This window comes from Macaca nemestrina, chromosome 1, assembly GCF_043159975.1.
Source record: "Macaca nemestrina isolate mMacNem1 chromosome 1, mMacNem.hap1, whole genome shotgun sequence".
Lineage (NCBI taxonomy): Eukaryota > Metazoa > Chordata > Mammalia > Primates > Cercopithecidae > Macaca > Macaca nemestrina.
In genome coordinates, this window is record NC_092125.1 from 167358530 (window position 1) to 167373605 (window position 15076).

The 15076-nt window shown below is 39.6% G+C and overlaps 1 protein-coding gene across 4 annotated transcripts in view; it reads right to left on the reverse strand.

Moving 5' to 3' along the window:
* Nucleotides 1-15076, reverse strand: part of LOC105498452 (phosphodiesterase 4B) — a 585501-nt gene that overhangs the window by 109314 nt on the left and 461111 nt on the right. For all 4 annotated transcript variants that reach the window (XM_011770587.2, XM_011770584.2, XM_011770589.2 and 1 more), the window contains 3 exons: nucleotides 9508-9544; nucleotides 9328-9398; nucleotides 1045-1094 (listed from right to left, as the gene is read on the reverse strand). In XM_011770587.2, coding sequence (XP_011768889.1) covers nucleotides 1045-1094; nucleotides 9328-9398; nucleotides 9508-9544 — 158 coding nt within the window. The remainder of the gene's footprint in view (nucleotides 1-1044; nucleotides 1095-9327; nucleotides 9399-9507; nucleotides 9545-15076) is intronic.

Here is a 15076-nt window from a genome sequence, read left to right on the forward strand (position 1 = left end):
CTTATGAAAATATTTTTAAAAGCATGCACCACAAATACTTCAGAAGCCAATGAGCCAATAGAATCTGCTGCTTTTGTTCCCTTCTTTTAGAAGTTGAGCTTTTGCAATGCTTCCGTTATACTTATGATCAGGATACCAGAAAGAAAACACAACAACCAAGTAAGAAAGATTTTAAGTATGAAGCGCTGCTGGAAATAGAAAAGCGTGTGAGGCATTGTTAGGTGTCAGGCGTTAGGTGATCTCAGTGTGAGTTCATCTTAATTGTTTCTCCTGTGTTTTTTCTTAAACCTACTGCTACAATAGTAGGGAACAGATTTAGGAGAAAACATTATTTGGACGTTAACAAATGTCACAGAACTGGTTGCATTTTGTGTGAAGAAGAATTTCAGTTCAACACAACTCCATGGTGTTCCTTCAAGGTGACCCTTCCTCTCTGCAGCTCTCAACACACCAAGAGAAGTGGATGCACTGGTCTGAAAGATGAGAGGTTAAGTTCTTAAAAAAAAAAAACAACACCGTTGAGGAACAAAGTTGGATGCCCTCCAAGAGAAATGATTCGTGACCTGGAAAGAGCCTTTGGTTTCACACCTGGAAAGGATGTAGATTCAAGCGGGATCTATAGTTGACATTAAGAGGGAAACCACTAACATATCCGCAGGGGCCCTCAGGCCAGCATGGGGCACCTTAGGTCTTTGAGGTTAGCTCTCCTGTAGTTTATTGGGGCCATCAAGCTGAGGTCAAGCTGCACTGTCAATACAACTCTGCCTCCTGCTCCTCTTTGGGGAAGGAGCAGCATTACTCCACATTTATCATGTTCTGAAAGTCTGCAAATACAATGGGCAAATTATTTAGTCCTGCTTTTAATGTGGTTTTAATAGAGTGAAGTAATGCTCCAGTGTACCTTAGAAAAAAGTCACCAAGAGACATACTTTTGAGAGCCACAATATGCAAACAATGCTATTGTTCTAAAAACCAGTTCTGAATAAGAGGCATGTTTATTGTTCTATCTTGAAACATCGAGATAGACCTTATGACATGGCCTACCTTGCGGGTTGACTCTGGAGACAGGAGGCTGACTAGCAGCTGGAGACCTCCTGTGGAGACAGACAGAGAAGAGAAAGACTGAGTCTGTGTATCAAAACTCCCCATTCCCACCCCCGACACCCCACCCTCATGGTTACTGAGGACTTTTCCAGGTCATAATGAACTATGTAGTGACATAATGCTATCTCCGGAAGGCAGGCTCCTGTAACCCGGGTAGATGACTGTAATTCTCTCACATCCAGATGGACTGCAATTCTCTCACATCCAGATGGCCTGGAATTTCCCTCTGCAAGGCCTCAGGATGCTCTGACTCTCCAGGAAGGAAGTTGTTTACTCCGGGTCCCCAACCAGCCCCCTGTTTTAGGTTTTGCTGTTCCAAGAAGCCCTCAGAAAAGGAGTTGCTCGCTCAGGCATCACTCGAAATGTCAGAGTGAATCTCAATTCCTTTGGGCAGTGCTGTAAAAAGTTATAGCCAGAGGAACCCTTAGCGATCAATCACTTCAGGTCCCTAATTTTTGTACCTCAGGAGACTGACACCTAGAGAGGTGAAGTCACTTACCAGGGTCACACAACCACTGGGAACAGTCATCCAACTTGCTTTACTTAGGGAACAGAATTTACATGGAGGAACTGGGATGTCACTTTATGTCATAACAAGCCTGCTGAAGTCAGGGGTTAAATGAAACAAGCAAACCCATGTTCCCATAGTACAGGGGCTCCTCCTTTTTTCTTGGTTCTTTTCCTTTCTCTGCCCCAAATCTTTCAATTTCACTGCTCTTACCAGTCTTCTCATGTTCTGCAGAACTTCTACCAGACTCTCCTGTTTCCCGCTGCATTGCTGGAGAACTTCTCAGGAGTACTCTTGAGCAGGGCTCTCAAACATTAGGGTGCATCAGAACCACCTGGAGGGCTTATACAGACACACTGCTGGGCCCTACCCCCAGAGTTGCTGATTCAGTAGGCCTGGGATGGGCTTAAAAGTTGGCCCTTATAAAAAGTTCCCAAGTGGTGCTGATGCTGCCGGTCTGAGGACCACATTTTCAGAGACACTGGTATTAAGGATTCTCTGCTCCACTAAGGAGTAACAGGACGTTTGCTATGAGCAAGAGAGTGAGACTCTAGTCCAATGGTTCTCAAACATGGATAAGCATCAGACTCATTAGGGGAGCTGTTAAATTTCTTTTCCCAACCCCGAAGAGTTGATTTCAGTATATCTGAGATGAGGCCTGAGAATCTGTATTTTTCACTTGTCTTTGCATTCTCATGCACAGGCAAGTTTGAGAACGAAGTCAAATTCTAAATGACAAAGAACAGCCGGCATTGTCGTTGCTAAAGAAGAGTCTTCCTACTGGTGTGGCCACAGAATTATTTCCCTAGGTTTTTCTGCTGCTCTAAATTAATCTCTGGTCCTTTAGGGACAATCTAGCTTGTAGGTACCCACACCTAGTAGTCATAGTCTATAGACAGGTCCACATCTACCATTAATTTACTAGCTGGGTGATCCTAGGCAGGGTAGTTTTAAACTCTCAGTGGTATGCAATTTTCACATGTGACAAGAGAAGGGAAATTATCATCTAATGATTGTTTTTCTCTGCTAGGCTGTGCTAGGTACTTCTTAGCTTCCACTGGGAGTATTATCACCCCATTTTAAGGATAAGAAAACTGAAACTCAGAGAGGTTAAGAAACATACTGACACATGATTTATAATTGGTACAGCCAGGATTCAAAGCTAAGTCTTTCTGAATCCAAAGTGCATGCTCTTTCCACTATACCATATGCTGATAACACCTGCACTAATACTGAGGGCTGTTTTTCAGGAAAATTAAGAGATTAAATTCCAAAATCCTTAGTCTGGCATTCAAAGTCCTTGCTCTCTAGCCCCAATATCCTTTTTCCAGCTTATCTCTCATAATTCCTCATTGCCCGACATTTCATCTCAGACCACTGACTGGCTGTGTGCTCTCATGCATCCTGTACTTCTCTTTTGTAGCACTTTAAAATTATAGCTTAAATAGGCTTTGTCTAGTTAGTGTTCAATACATAGTTCCTTAGATTAAATGTAAACATTATGTGAGCAGGGAACAACTTGTTTACTGCTTGATCCCTGGCACCCAGGATAGTCCTTCATATGACAAGCATTCAGTAAATACTTATTGAATAGAAGAATGAATGAATGAGGAACAGAGCTGACTCACACTTGCCAAGGACAAACTTGATCACCTCTTTTTCCTTGAATATGTGCTGCCCCTTTCCTGTCATTATTCAGACCATTCATTCCCCTGTAAAGGAAACTCTCTTCACACCAATCTACCCATCAAAGGTTAAGTTACTCATCAAACCTTCTCCAAAGGATGCCATCCTCTTAGCCAAGAGTGGTCTCTCTAATCTCTCATGGTGCTTTATTTGTATCTTTAGGGTCATTTCTTCATGTGACAGTCCATATTGGCACATATTATCTCCACTAGTAATCTGTGACCTGTTGATGGCAGGATCCAGTTCTGATATCTTTGCTTACATACTCTTCAGGTCCCACCAATTTGCCTGGCAAATAGTAGGAACTCCAAAATGTTAATCGAATGTAGATTGAATAACCCATTGATGTGAAAGTGATTTGAGAACCAAATACTCTATATGAATATTTTATCTGGTTTCCTTTTCACATACAATCTTGGTTCTATATGCCACTTGCCGTTCCTCGAACACAGCACTCTCTTTTGTTGCTGTGCCTTTGCACACATTTTGCTCAGTTGAATACTTTTCTTTTCTTTAAATGGCTAGCTCTTTCATATGTCCTAGGACTCTGCTCAGGCATCACCTCCTCAGAGGAGCCTTCCCTCTGTGAGTGGCCCTCACCTGTGTTCTGTATTTTCTATGCTTACTGAACCATTGCATTGCTCATTCTGTATTGCATTTCCCATTTTCCTGTCTTTCTCTTCAACTCATCTGGGAGAAATTTAAGCAATGATTGAACATTGTGCACAACTGTAACACAGGGATCTGGCATAATATTTGGTATGATGTAGGTGCTCAACACATATGTACTGGATTAATAATACAATTTAATAATTTTATCTTGCACCTTTTCCTGAGTTCCAAAGAAGACTTTTGTGAAAGAAGACACTGAACTAGGAGACCCTAAATGTTGGAAATCTCTACTTTCTTTACAGCATGTCTAATCACAGTGCCCAATTCTCTCAATGACTTCTTGGAAATTACACATATTATGCAAATTCTTTTGTCTCAGAATTAGTTTTGAAAATATGGCTTTTATTTAGAGTTGTCAATTCAGATAAGCATCTCTGTGTGGAAGCTTTGGAAAGGCAGGGACCATGTTTATTTGGGTTTGTCAATTATTCGTGAGACCTGGTGCAAACAAGATGCTCAGTACATTTTCAATGTTCTGTAAGTTGAGAATGCCAGACAGAGAATTGTAAAGAGTGCCAGAGGAAAGTGGTATTGGTTGCTCAGTTTCCAAAGTCCCTAACTTATGAAAGAATCATAAAAAGTTATGTGGCTGATTGCTGAAGACGGTGATATAAATAGGGAAGATAATATGGCCATGGCAGTTCATACTTTCCAGCCCTGAATAGCACAGTGGAGAGAGAACTGGACTGTGACTAAGAAGACAGGAATCCTAATCCTGGCTCTGGCACCTTCCCACTGTATAGCCCTTGGGCAATTCATAGAACCTCTTAGTTTCTTCCTCACTTGAGGAGAGCAGGCAGGAACTAACATTTACTGGTGATTTACAACATACCAGGTCCTGTGTGAGGAGTTTTACATATATTGCTTCACTTAATCTGAGGAAATTTGACTAGGTTCATTCCAACTCTGAATGCTCAAAATTTTATGATCCTCAGCTAATTTAATTCACATGCCAAAGTACATACAGCAATAAAAGACATTTTGGATAGATATACACCTAAAAAAAGTAAGTGGTTGTTAATCCTTTCCTGAAGATTACATACATGTTGATTAAATTATGCTTTGGAAGAATGTTAATACAAAGAAGTTACATGGTTGCCTGATAGCCACAGGTGATATTCATGATGTTGATGACAGAGTTGATTGATAAATGACACCTCTTTGCTCCCAGCTCCATCCCCTGGCTATCAGACTACTGAACAGTGGGCACACTCACTCATCCACCTGATTACTACAGCAGTCTGTTTAAAGTCAGCAAATGCTTTAAGAATGCTTATCTGAATTAACAACTCTAAATGAAAGCCATATTTTCAAAATTAACTCTTGGGACAAAGGAAGTGTAGGTTTTAATTTGCAGCCAAGAAATACAGGTCCAATCAAGCATCCCTCAATGGGATATTTCATGAAGGTGCAAGGAAACCACCTCAACAGGAACTTTGAGATTTCCACCCTTTGGGTGGTAAAGCACAGGCAGACAATGGACTGCTTTTATGCAGAGCAGAGCCAAAAGATAAAAGAAATCTTGACTTATGAGAAGTATAGTTCTATGTGGGAGTTCCTTTTCCTACAATAAACCACACTAACCAGATGTCTCATGAAAACCACTCCTAGGACATAATTATTGCTTAAATGCTACATTCAAGGCAGGGAATGGCACCCTGGATCCGAAGTCAAGTATCCCAGAAAGAAATATCTGAGTTCCATGAATTCTACAGTTTCAGCTGTTAAGATAACTCTGTGTGTGTGTGTCTCTGTGTGTGTGTGTGTGTGAGTGTGTGTGTGTGTGTGTCTGTGTGTGTGTGTGTGTCTCTGTGTGTGTGTGTGTGTGTGTGTGTGTGTGTTGGGGTGGGGGGATGCTTTCTGTATGTTGTATCCATTCCTTTCAAACATTATTGTCTTCAGTTCCTTCTCTTGGATTTTCTTTAGTTGTTTGAAGGTATTCACTATCTAGAAATAAAATGGAGTGCATTAAATGGACACTCAGTTTTCCAACCTGCCCCTGCCAGTCTTCTCCGGAGATGGCTAATTGATTTCATCGATTTCAGCTTCCCGATGTCTGAAATCCATTATTCAGGACTGAATCTGAGCTGGACTGCACCACTCTCAACTCCCTTTGGTGAAACTCCAGTGGCAAATGTGCCCTGTCTTGAATTTTTGTTGGTGACAAGGTAGTACTTGCAATCGTAACAGGATCAACTCTGTACACATGGGTATGAATTTGAGAAAGATCATTAGATACAACTATCTTACCACTGGAGACCTGCTTTGTGTGATAAGTATGGCTTGCTTTGGACCAAGGGCGACACAAGGGGCCGTGATTTGAAGGGTAGTCCTCAGCTAGAGTGTGGGAAGGGCTGTGCTTCAGCTATGCTATGGCAATTATGGTTTTGGGGTACTTGGTTCTTAAAAGTTCACAAGGACCAAAACCCTCAAGGGTGTGGAAAGACCTGATTATTGAGAAAGTAGTTTCAGTTGGCACAGCATATTAATTAGCAGGGTTAGGCTGAATGTCCTAATACTGCTAACAGAGGTAAAAATCCTCAAACCCATGCTAACAAATAAGAATGAGAACACCACCACCCACCTGGCCTTCTCCCTAGTGCTGTGCAATGTAGTGGTTCTCAGTCCAGCCATGCTGAAGAAGCCTTTAAATGTGTCTATATTAATCCCTTCCCCCTTATTCCCATCTCCATCAATCTGGTTCAGAGTTATACCCCCTTTAATTCCTGAAATACTATTTTAGCTACTGTCTCTATCTTCAGGCTTTCTGATCTTCAGGTATTCCTTAAATTCTTCCTAAATGTCTTTCTGTTCCAAAACCTTCCAGGGACTTCTTCCTATAAACCAGAAGACTTAACAGGTCTGGCAAATGAAAAGAGCACTGCAGTGACAGGATTCCAGGTTTCAAGGAAAACTCTGTTGCCCACTAGAAGCTGTACATTCTTGCTGAAGTCATTTAATCTCCCTAAGTTTTGTTTCCTTACCCTTAGAGTGGGAGTAACAATACCTTTATTCGTTCAATACCATGAATATCATTCATGGTGATCTAAGCTGACATAACAGATATGAAATCCCCAAAGTGTTACACCACTTCTGGATTCAGCAAGAGAAATGTAATGATCCGTTATAATAGCTCACATTTATTGAGCACCTACTTTGTGCAAGATGCTGTTTTAAGTACTTTGCGAATATCAATTCATTTAATCCTCACAACAACCCTATTTTATACATTAGAAAACTGAGATATAGAGAGGGTAATTAGCTTGCCCAAGTGTATCATTTTCGAGGGGGTAGAATTGGACTGTGAAGCCTGTAATCATGGCTCCTGAGGCCATATTCTACAAAGAAAAAACATAGAGAAGGGATCACTCCTGCAAATATAATTTTCTAAATAATTGGTGGTCTTTCCTCCAACAATTATCTATCCAGAAATTCATATATGTGATGAATTTTTATGAAGCACAAACTGTATGTCAGGCATTCTGCTATTCTTGGGAATTCAAGAAAAACTAAATCCAATTCTTACTCCTAAGGGGCACACAATCTAGTGGCAGGCGGAGATCCATAAAGCAAGTGATAAGGTTTTCAGAGTACTCTGGATCCACATGAGGGCCACTCAGCCAGGTTTAGTGAGGTCAGGGAAAGCATCTCAGTGAAGGTGATACTAGAGATGGGACATAAAGACAATCAGGATTTGGCCAAGCCGACACTGGCAAGTGGAAAGAGACATTTTAGGAAGAAAGAACAGTAAGTCCATAATTAGGATAGAGAAGAGAGCATGCAGAGAACAACAGACCATGATTATTGAACATAATTCCACGTGGCTAGAGACCTAGTCTGATTGCTTACACTGCATCCCCCAGCATTTCATATTAGAATGTAAGCCCTAAAAGAGGAGAGAACTTGTCTGCTCTGGACACTATTATATTACCAGTGCCTGCTACTGATGGGGGTGCTCAGTAGTTGTTTGCTAAATGCATATATCCATGAATGGATCTATGAATGGATGGTATGTGCTAAATAAATACTTGTTGGATGGACAAATAGATAAGTAAGTAAATAAATAGATAGATGAATAAATACATAAATGGAGTCCTACTCCAAAAGAGGCTGGGACAAGCCTCTAGATTTCATATACGTTGCACTAAATATAAACCCAAGCAACTATCAATCAAATTAATTTGTCTTGGGTGCAAGCACCAGCATTTAAACTTTATCTTAATAACACCGGACTGCTGAAATGCCTCAAGCTGAAGGGTGACACAGTCATACAACATGTGAGAAAGATCACTCACATGGAAGTTTGATCAGAGTATACAGAGTCATCTCACAAGAAAGCCTAGTCATAAGACAGTGAAAGGAAAAGCAAACATTCAAAGCAGGGTTTACTCCCACTTTTAACAAATCTATTCTATGAAAATTTGTATGAAAGCAAAGTAAAGGACTAAAAAATAATTTCACAAAGATGAGAGATATAGGATACTCTGTAGTGAACTCTGGCTGAAAAATTAGATGTAGGTTTTGGCCCTGATGGGTCTCTAACTTATGGAGTAGGGGGCAGTTGTTAGCAAGTCACTGGATTCTTGAGAGCTTAGGTTTCTCCTAAACAAAGAGAATCAATGGTCTCAAAGGCCTCCTCCAGCCCTCTCATTCCAGGATTATGGGTTCTATGACTCTCTGACCTCTGTGATACTTTTTTAAAACATGCAGAAGAGTGAATGGAATAGAACTTTTAGCTTAGGCTCATAGATTTGAAATGATTTTGGAGAGAGTATTACTGCAAGGAATATAAAGTTCAAACCCTTCATTTTATAGATATGGAGATCAAGGATCAGCAATATTAATTTAAATGCCAAGATCATATAATTAAGTGAAGGTGGAGGAGAAGATAACCCTGCACTTATTCATTAAACTGCATGAATTTGTTTATAGAAAATCAAAAATTAGGCAAATTGGACTTGAACTTTTTGCTACGTTTAATTTTAAGTTTGAATATCTGAATTCATTAAGAACTTACTCCAAAAGTCTTCTAACAGAATTTATGGCCATTACTGGTCAAAGTGGTAAATGTAAAAGTCAACAAAAAATAAAATCCTCCTCTTGTTCTTTCATTTGTGAATTCCTACTGGATACTAAGTCTTATAGGTACAAAGACTAAGAAGACCCAGACTAGGTTACTTTTAATGTTGTATGAGTTCTAAAATACTATGGTGATCCATCCTATTTTCAAATTTTAATGTGTATATTAACTTAGCTTAGAGGGCAATTTTCCATGTAATAGTTGTATTTTTTAATTGCTGCTCAATACTTTGCCTTTATGTTAGGGATTCAAACTCCACAAAAAAGTCAATGCTTACTTGTTAGATGTACCATGAAGGTTTGTCAGTATAGTGAAGTTGTTTCTCACACTTCGCAAGCTGGCAAGGACCTACAAGAAAAATGTTTAAAATGGTTAAGGCCAAAAGAAGACAAATGGCCAGGTTCAAACTTAGAAACTAGCAACAGTGAAAGCAAGCCAGGGCCAGCATAATACATACCTGGGCAAAAGGAGTTACAATCAAGTCATCGCCATGTCTGGTGAAAAGAGAAAAAAAGAACCTTTAGAAATTTACTTGAATTATAACTGTGACATACAAGCTCTAATATTAAATTTTATCAGTGTTAACAACACAAATGTTACACAAGTTCTTCTACCTGGATATAAGGCAGGACTCACAATTTGGCCTGAAAGTGTATCCCAAGAGCTTGAAAGGAAAAAAATTAGTACCAGATTCATGACTCCTGAATTTACAGTGACTACACATAAAAGCATTTGCAAGTAAGCATATATCCTCAGGATATATTCCCATTAAATAACAGATCCAGAGTACTGTAATTTAAAGCGACTTGTGGATTTTGGTTGCCAGAGCCAGGAAATTCAAAGGGAGGGCTGCTCACAGGGACACACACAGTTGGAAAAAATGGTATAACAGTCTGGATAAAGGTTAACTTTGGATTTCCTGGCTTTTGTTGATTCGAACCACAGCTTTAATGCCATTTAAACACAGAATTCTGTCTGGGAATCCCATTACTTTCTGTTTTTAATATAACTTTTTTCTTAAAGTATCTAAGGAAAAGCTTTTAATAGTAGCATATGGCTGAACCCACCATAATCATACCATTGTCACTCCATTTTGTCCCAAAGAACTGATTAAGCTGTACCCAGTGTTATGTAAATCTGTATTTAGGAAGAGTCGAAAATGTGTTTTCACTGGCACGTGCTTTGAGAAATCTACTTAAACCCACATTCAGCAATCTCTCTATTGAAGGTACTAGAAGACATGCTGGTTTGAGCTATAGTCACAAAATCAGGCCCTTTTCCATTACAGTGTGAATCATCGTAGCAGCACAGAAGTCAGTAACAGTGAACCTTCCCTTAGTGTCCGGCCTACCTTCCCTGTCCTCATAATTGCCACACAAATATGGCACCTTCTTTGTTAACTACATTAGTGCAACCAATAATTATTAATTGTGTGCCATGTACCAGGCACCATGTGAGGCCTCGGGCTCCAGAGTTAACAACACATACATCCATTTGGGCCTCTCCTCTATCATAGGCTTTTAACTTGGCATCTATTTAATATGATACTTTTCTTTCCACCTTTGTCTTTAGCTAGAAACCTCTGAACTTCAATTTAATCTGGCAAGTTTCTTCTGTGCCCACTTTGTACAGTGACAATAAAAAGAATACTGACAAGGAGTAAGCATTCTTTGTGTGACTACTACTGTCTGCCAGGCCTCATGGTAAGCAGTTTACATGCATTATCTCATTTAATTATTGTAACAGGGCTGTGCGGCAGGTACTCTTAATATTGCTATTATATAAATGACATCGATCCACAGAGCAATAAACTAGCACATACCTAGTAAGTAGAAGAACTGAGACTGATTCCAAATGTAAGAATTTAGACCGTTTGGTTTCAAAAATCTGTGCTTTTAAACGCTATGCTTCGTTTTTGTTGTTGTCATTATTTTGCTTTGTTTTGAGACAGGGTCTAGCTTTGTCACCTAGGCTGGAGTATAGTGGCATGATCTCAGCTCACTGCAACTTCTGCCTCCAGACTCAAGCAATCTTCCCACCTCAGACTCTGGAGTAGCTGGGACTACAGGAACACAACACCACACTAAGTTATTGTATTTATTTATTTATTTATTTTGTATTTTTCTGTAGAGACAGAGTATTGCCATGCTGCCCAGGCTGGGCTCAAGCAATCGGCCCACTTTGGCCTCCCAAGTGCCAGAGTTACAGGTGTAAGCCACTACACCTAGCCTATGCTTCCTATTTTATGACTTGCTGCATAGTTGACATATCAAATCATACAAAATATTCATGACCTCCAAAATTAAAACAAAGTAGGGGAGACAAATTATTTTAAAAACTGTAATAGACATTTTAATATAGAATGAGAATTACGAACAATGGGTATACTTCATGAAGTCCAAAGGAAACATGATAATTACAGGTTAGAGAAAGTAGGAAAGTCTTGATTGAGTGAGCAGTGTTTCAGATGAACTTTGAAGGATTTAAAAAGTCAGGGATGGTAGATGCTGCCAATGAAGAGAAATGACAGGAACAAAGGCACTGAAATGAGAAAATACTGAATACGCTTATTAAGATCTTTGATGACTATTTGGGTGGAGAAGAGCATATTAGCTATAGACATTTGTAGAAAATAAAGATAGAAGTCCCCCCATGCTCATATTATGGACAATCCAGACAAAGATTATAGAGTCAGTACCTAACTCCATAGAAAGAAATGACCCAGGCTGGGTGCGGTGGCTCATGCCTGTAATCCTAGCACTTTGGGAGGCTGAGACAGGCAGATCACCTGAGGTTGGGAGTTCGAGACCAGTCTGACCAATGTGGAGGAACCCTGTCTCTACTAAAAAAAAAAAAAATTAGCTGGGCGTGGTGGTACAGCTACTCGGGACGCTGAATCAGGAGAATCACTTGAACTCAGGAGGCAGAGGTTGCAGTGAGCCTAGATCACACCATTGCACTCCAGCCTGGGTGATAAGAGTGAAACTTTGTCTAAGAAAGAAAGAGAAAGACAGAAAAGAAAGACAGAAAGACAAAGAAGAAAGAAAGAAAGAAAGAAAGAAAGAAAGAAAGAAAGAAAGAAAGAAAGAAAGAAAGAAAGAAAGAAAGAAAGAAAGAAAGAGAGAAAGCAAGAAAAGAGAGAGAGAAAGGAGCCAGTGAAGGTTTCTGGAGAGATGGAAAGTGAGATGGGCCAACAGAAAAGTGTTTTAGAAAGTAAAATGCTTGGATGTGGAGGGATAGATTGGAGAAGGGACAGACCTGGAAAGAATAGTTAGAAATTGCACCCATTCTGATGAGAAGCAATAGGTAAGGCCAAGAAAGGGACAGAATGAGACAACTGGAAGAGAGCCCAGAGGTTTCGCAGGACTCGACATTTAATTGGATAAGGGGTCATAAAGAAATATAATTTTCAATTTTAAAAATGGATATCTGAGAAAACAGTGAAGTCATGAGTAGAAATAAGGAAATGAGGAGTTTACCCTCCTGTTGGGGGAGTTTTAAGTAGTCACTGAGTTTTTAAGTTACATGTTGAACTTTAAGGTACTGATTTACATCTGGGTGGAGACATCGAGCAGGAAGACTGAGATATAGGAATTTGAGCTATAGATTAAGGGGTTCCCTACAAAAGTAGGGATAGTTAAGGCCATGGCAGGAAGTGGCCCCCTGAGGTGGGGGTACATATAAATAGGGAGCCAAAGGAAGAGCCTCAGGGTTCTTGGAGAGATGCAAAAAAGAAAGACAGAATAATCAAGAGAGGAGCAGTTGTGATAAATGGAGTGTGGTGAACTGTATCAGAAACTGCCCCTTTCCAGTCATTTTTCCCAAGATGAACTTTGAGATGGGTAAAGATCTTGCAGTTTGTTCTGATTTTCTTCCTTCCCTTCCTTCCTTCCTTCCTTCCTTCCTTCCTTCCTTCCTTCCTTCCTTCCTTCCTTCCTTCCTTCCTCCCTCCCTCCCTCTCTCTCTCTTTCTTTCTTTTTCTTTCCTTCTTTCCTTCCTTCCTTCCTTCCTTCCTTCCTTCCTTCCTTCCTTCCTTCCTTCCTTCCTTCCTTCCTTCCTTCCTTCCTTCCTTCCTTCCTTCCTTCTTTCCTTCTTTCCTTCTCTCTCTCTCTCTCTATTTTCTCCTTTCTATTTTTTTTAGGCTAGTTAAGTGAAGTGTTCTGATTTCTGATGTGAAGTTCACATTGTTCATAAGACATCAGGGTGAATTTGGGACAAGATAATGGATTTAGATTTAAGTGTATCTTCCATGACTCCTGGATTTCCAGAGTCTGGTATCTGATAAAAGCTAAATAATATAAGTAAATCTCATGCATAGGTGGTACCTTGAGCTGATGGATTGTTGAATGAGTTGGAGGAGTTATTAAAACTGCACAATCCAAAGACTAAAGGGAGATAAAGAAACATTAATAGGGCATAATGTCATCATGACTTTATCATTATGGAACTTCTGAAGTTTAGGAGAACAGAACATTCAGAAGCAAAAAATAGATTTTACAGATTCCCAGCATTGGTTCCCTTAAAGAATTCGAGCTGGCAAAGCTAATGCTGTATGTTAGAAAACTGCTGTTAAAGAATCTATCAATTTATAGAAAGTAACAGAAAAGAAACAAAAAACTTCTCTTTGAGTGCAACCGGATTATTTATGGAACTATTATAAATTTTTAAAAATCACAATTTGATAAATCACTAGTTAAGAATCAAATAGCATAGAAAGAACAAAACATTTGATTGATTATGGAAACTAATACACTTCTTACTTTCCCAAACCGCTGGAGAAGCAATGCCTCTCAGGATCAAGTCCGGATATTCAGAACCATTGCAAGAGCAACATCTAGTGACAAAGTCAGCACATTGCAAATTTAGAGCATAACTGGAAATGAGCACTCCAGTCTTAGTATTGAGTCATAGAATGGAGTGTATGTAGGTCTGCTCTAAACGATAAAATAATTTTCTAGAAAGCAGAAAAACTGCCTTTCACTGCCACACTCTGAATGTTACTAATTCATTCCACCTTTCTCTGTTTTATCACTACACCCAGAATTTAACTTGTAATTTGCTTGATTTTAGTCTGTCATATAGAGAGATATATACTATAGTGGTTAACAGCACAGATTTTGGAGCCAAGGAGTATGGGTTTGTCTCTCAGCTGCATTATTACTAGCTAATCCTCTTCATGTCTCAACATTTTTACCTGTAAAAGAGGGTCGTATGAGAATTAAATGAATTATTACATATGTACAACTCTTAATAACAGTGCTTAGCACATAAAAGCAGCTTAGTTATTGATTTATAGTTATTAGCAATGCCAGTAGGTAGGTATCTTTGTTTTTATATGGATGGTCCTCAACTTAACGATTATTTCACTTACTCCTTTTTTTTTTTTTTTTTTTTTTTTTTCTTCTGAGACAGAGTCTCACTCTATTAACTAGCCTGGAGTGCAGTGGCATGATCTTAGCTCATTGCAACCTCCGCCTCTCTGGCTCAAGTGTTCCTCCTATCTCAGCCTCCTGAGGAGCTGGGACCACAAGCACTCACCACCAATCCCAGCTAATTTTTTGTATTTTTCGTAGAGATAGGGTTTCACCATGTTGTCCAGGCTGGTCTCAAACTCCTGAGATCAAGCGATCCGCCCGCCTTAGCCTCCCAAAGTGCTGGGATTACAGGTCACACACCCTGCCCAACTTACAATTTTTGACTTCACAATGGCACAAAAGCCATATGCATTCAGTAGAAACTGTACTTAGAGTACCCATACAACCATTCTGTTTTTCACTTTCAGTACAGTATTCAATCAATTACATGAGATATCCAACACTTTATTATAAAGTAGGCTTTGCTTTAGATGATTTGCTCAACTGTATGCTAAAGTAAGTGTTCTGAGCACACTTAAGGTAGGTTAGGTCAAGCTGTAATGTTTGGTAGGTTAGGTATGTTAAATGCATTTTCAACTTACAATATATTCAAATTAGGATGGAATTTTTGGGACATTGTAAGTTGAAGGGCATCCGTAATTAAAGGGTTGC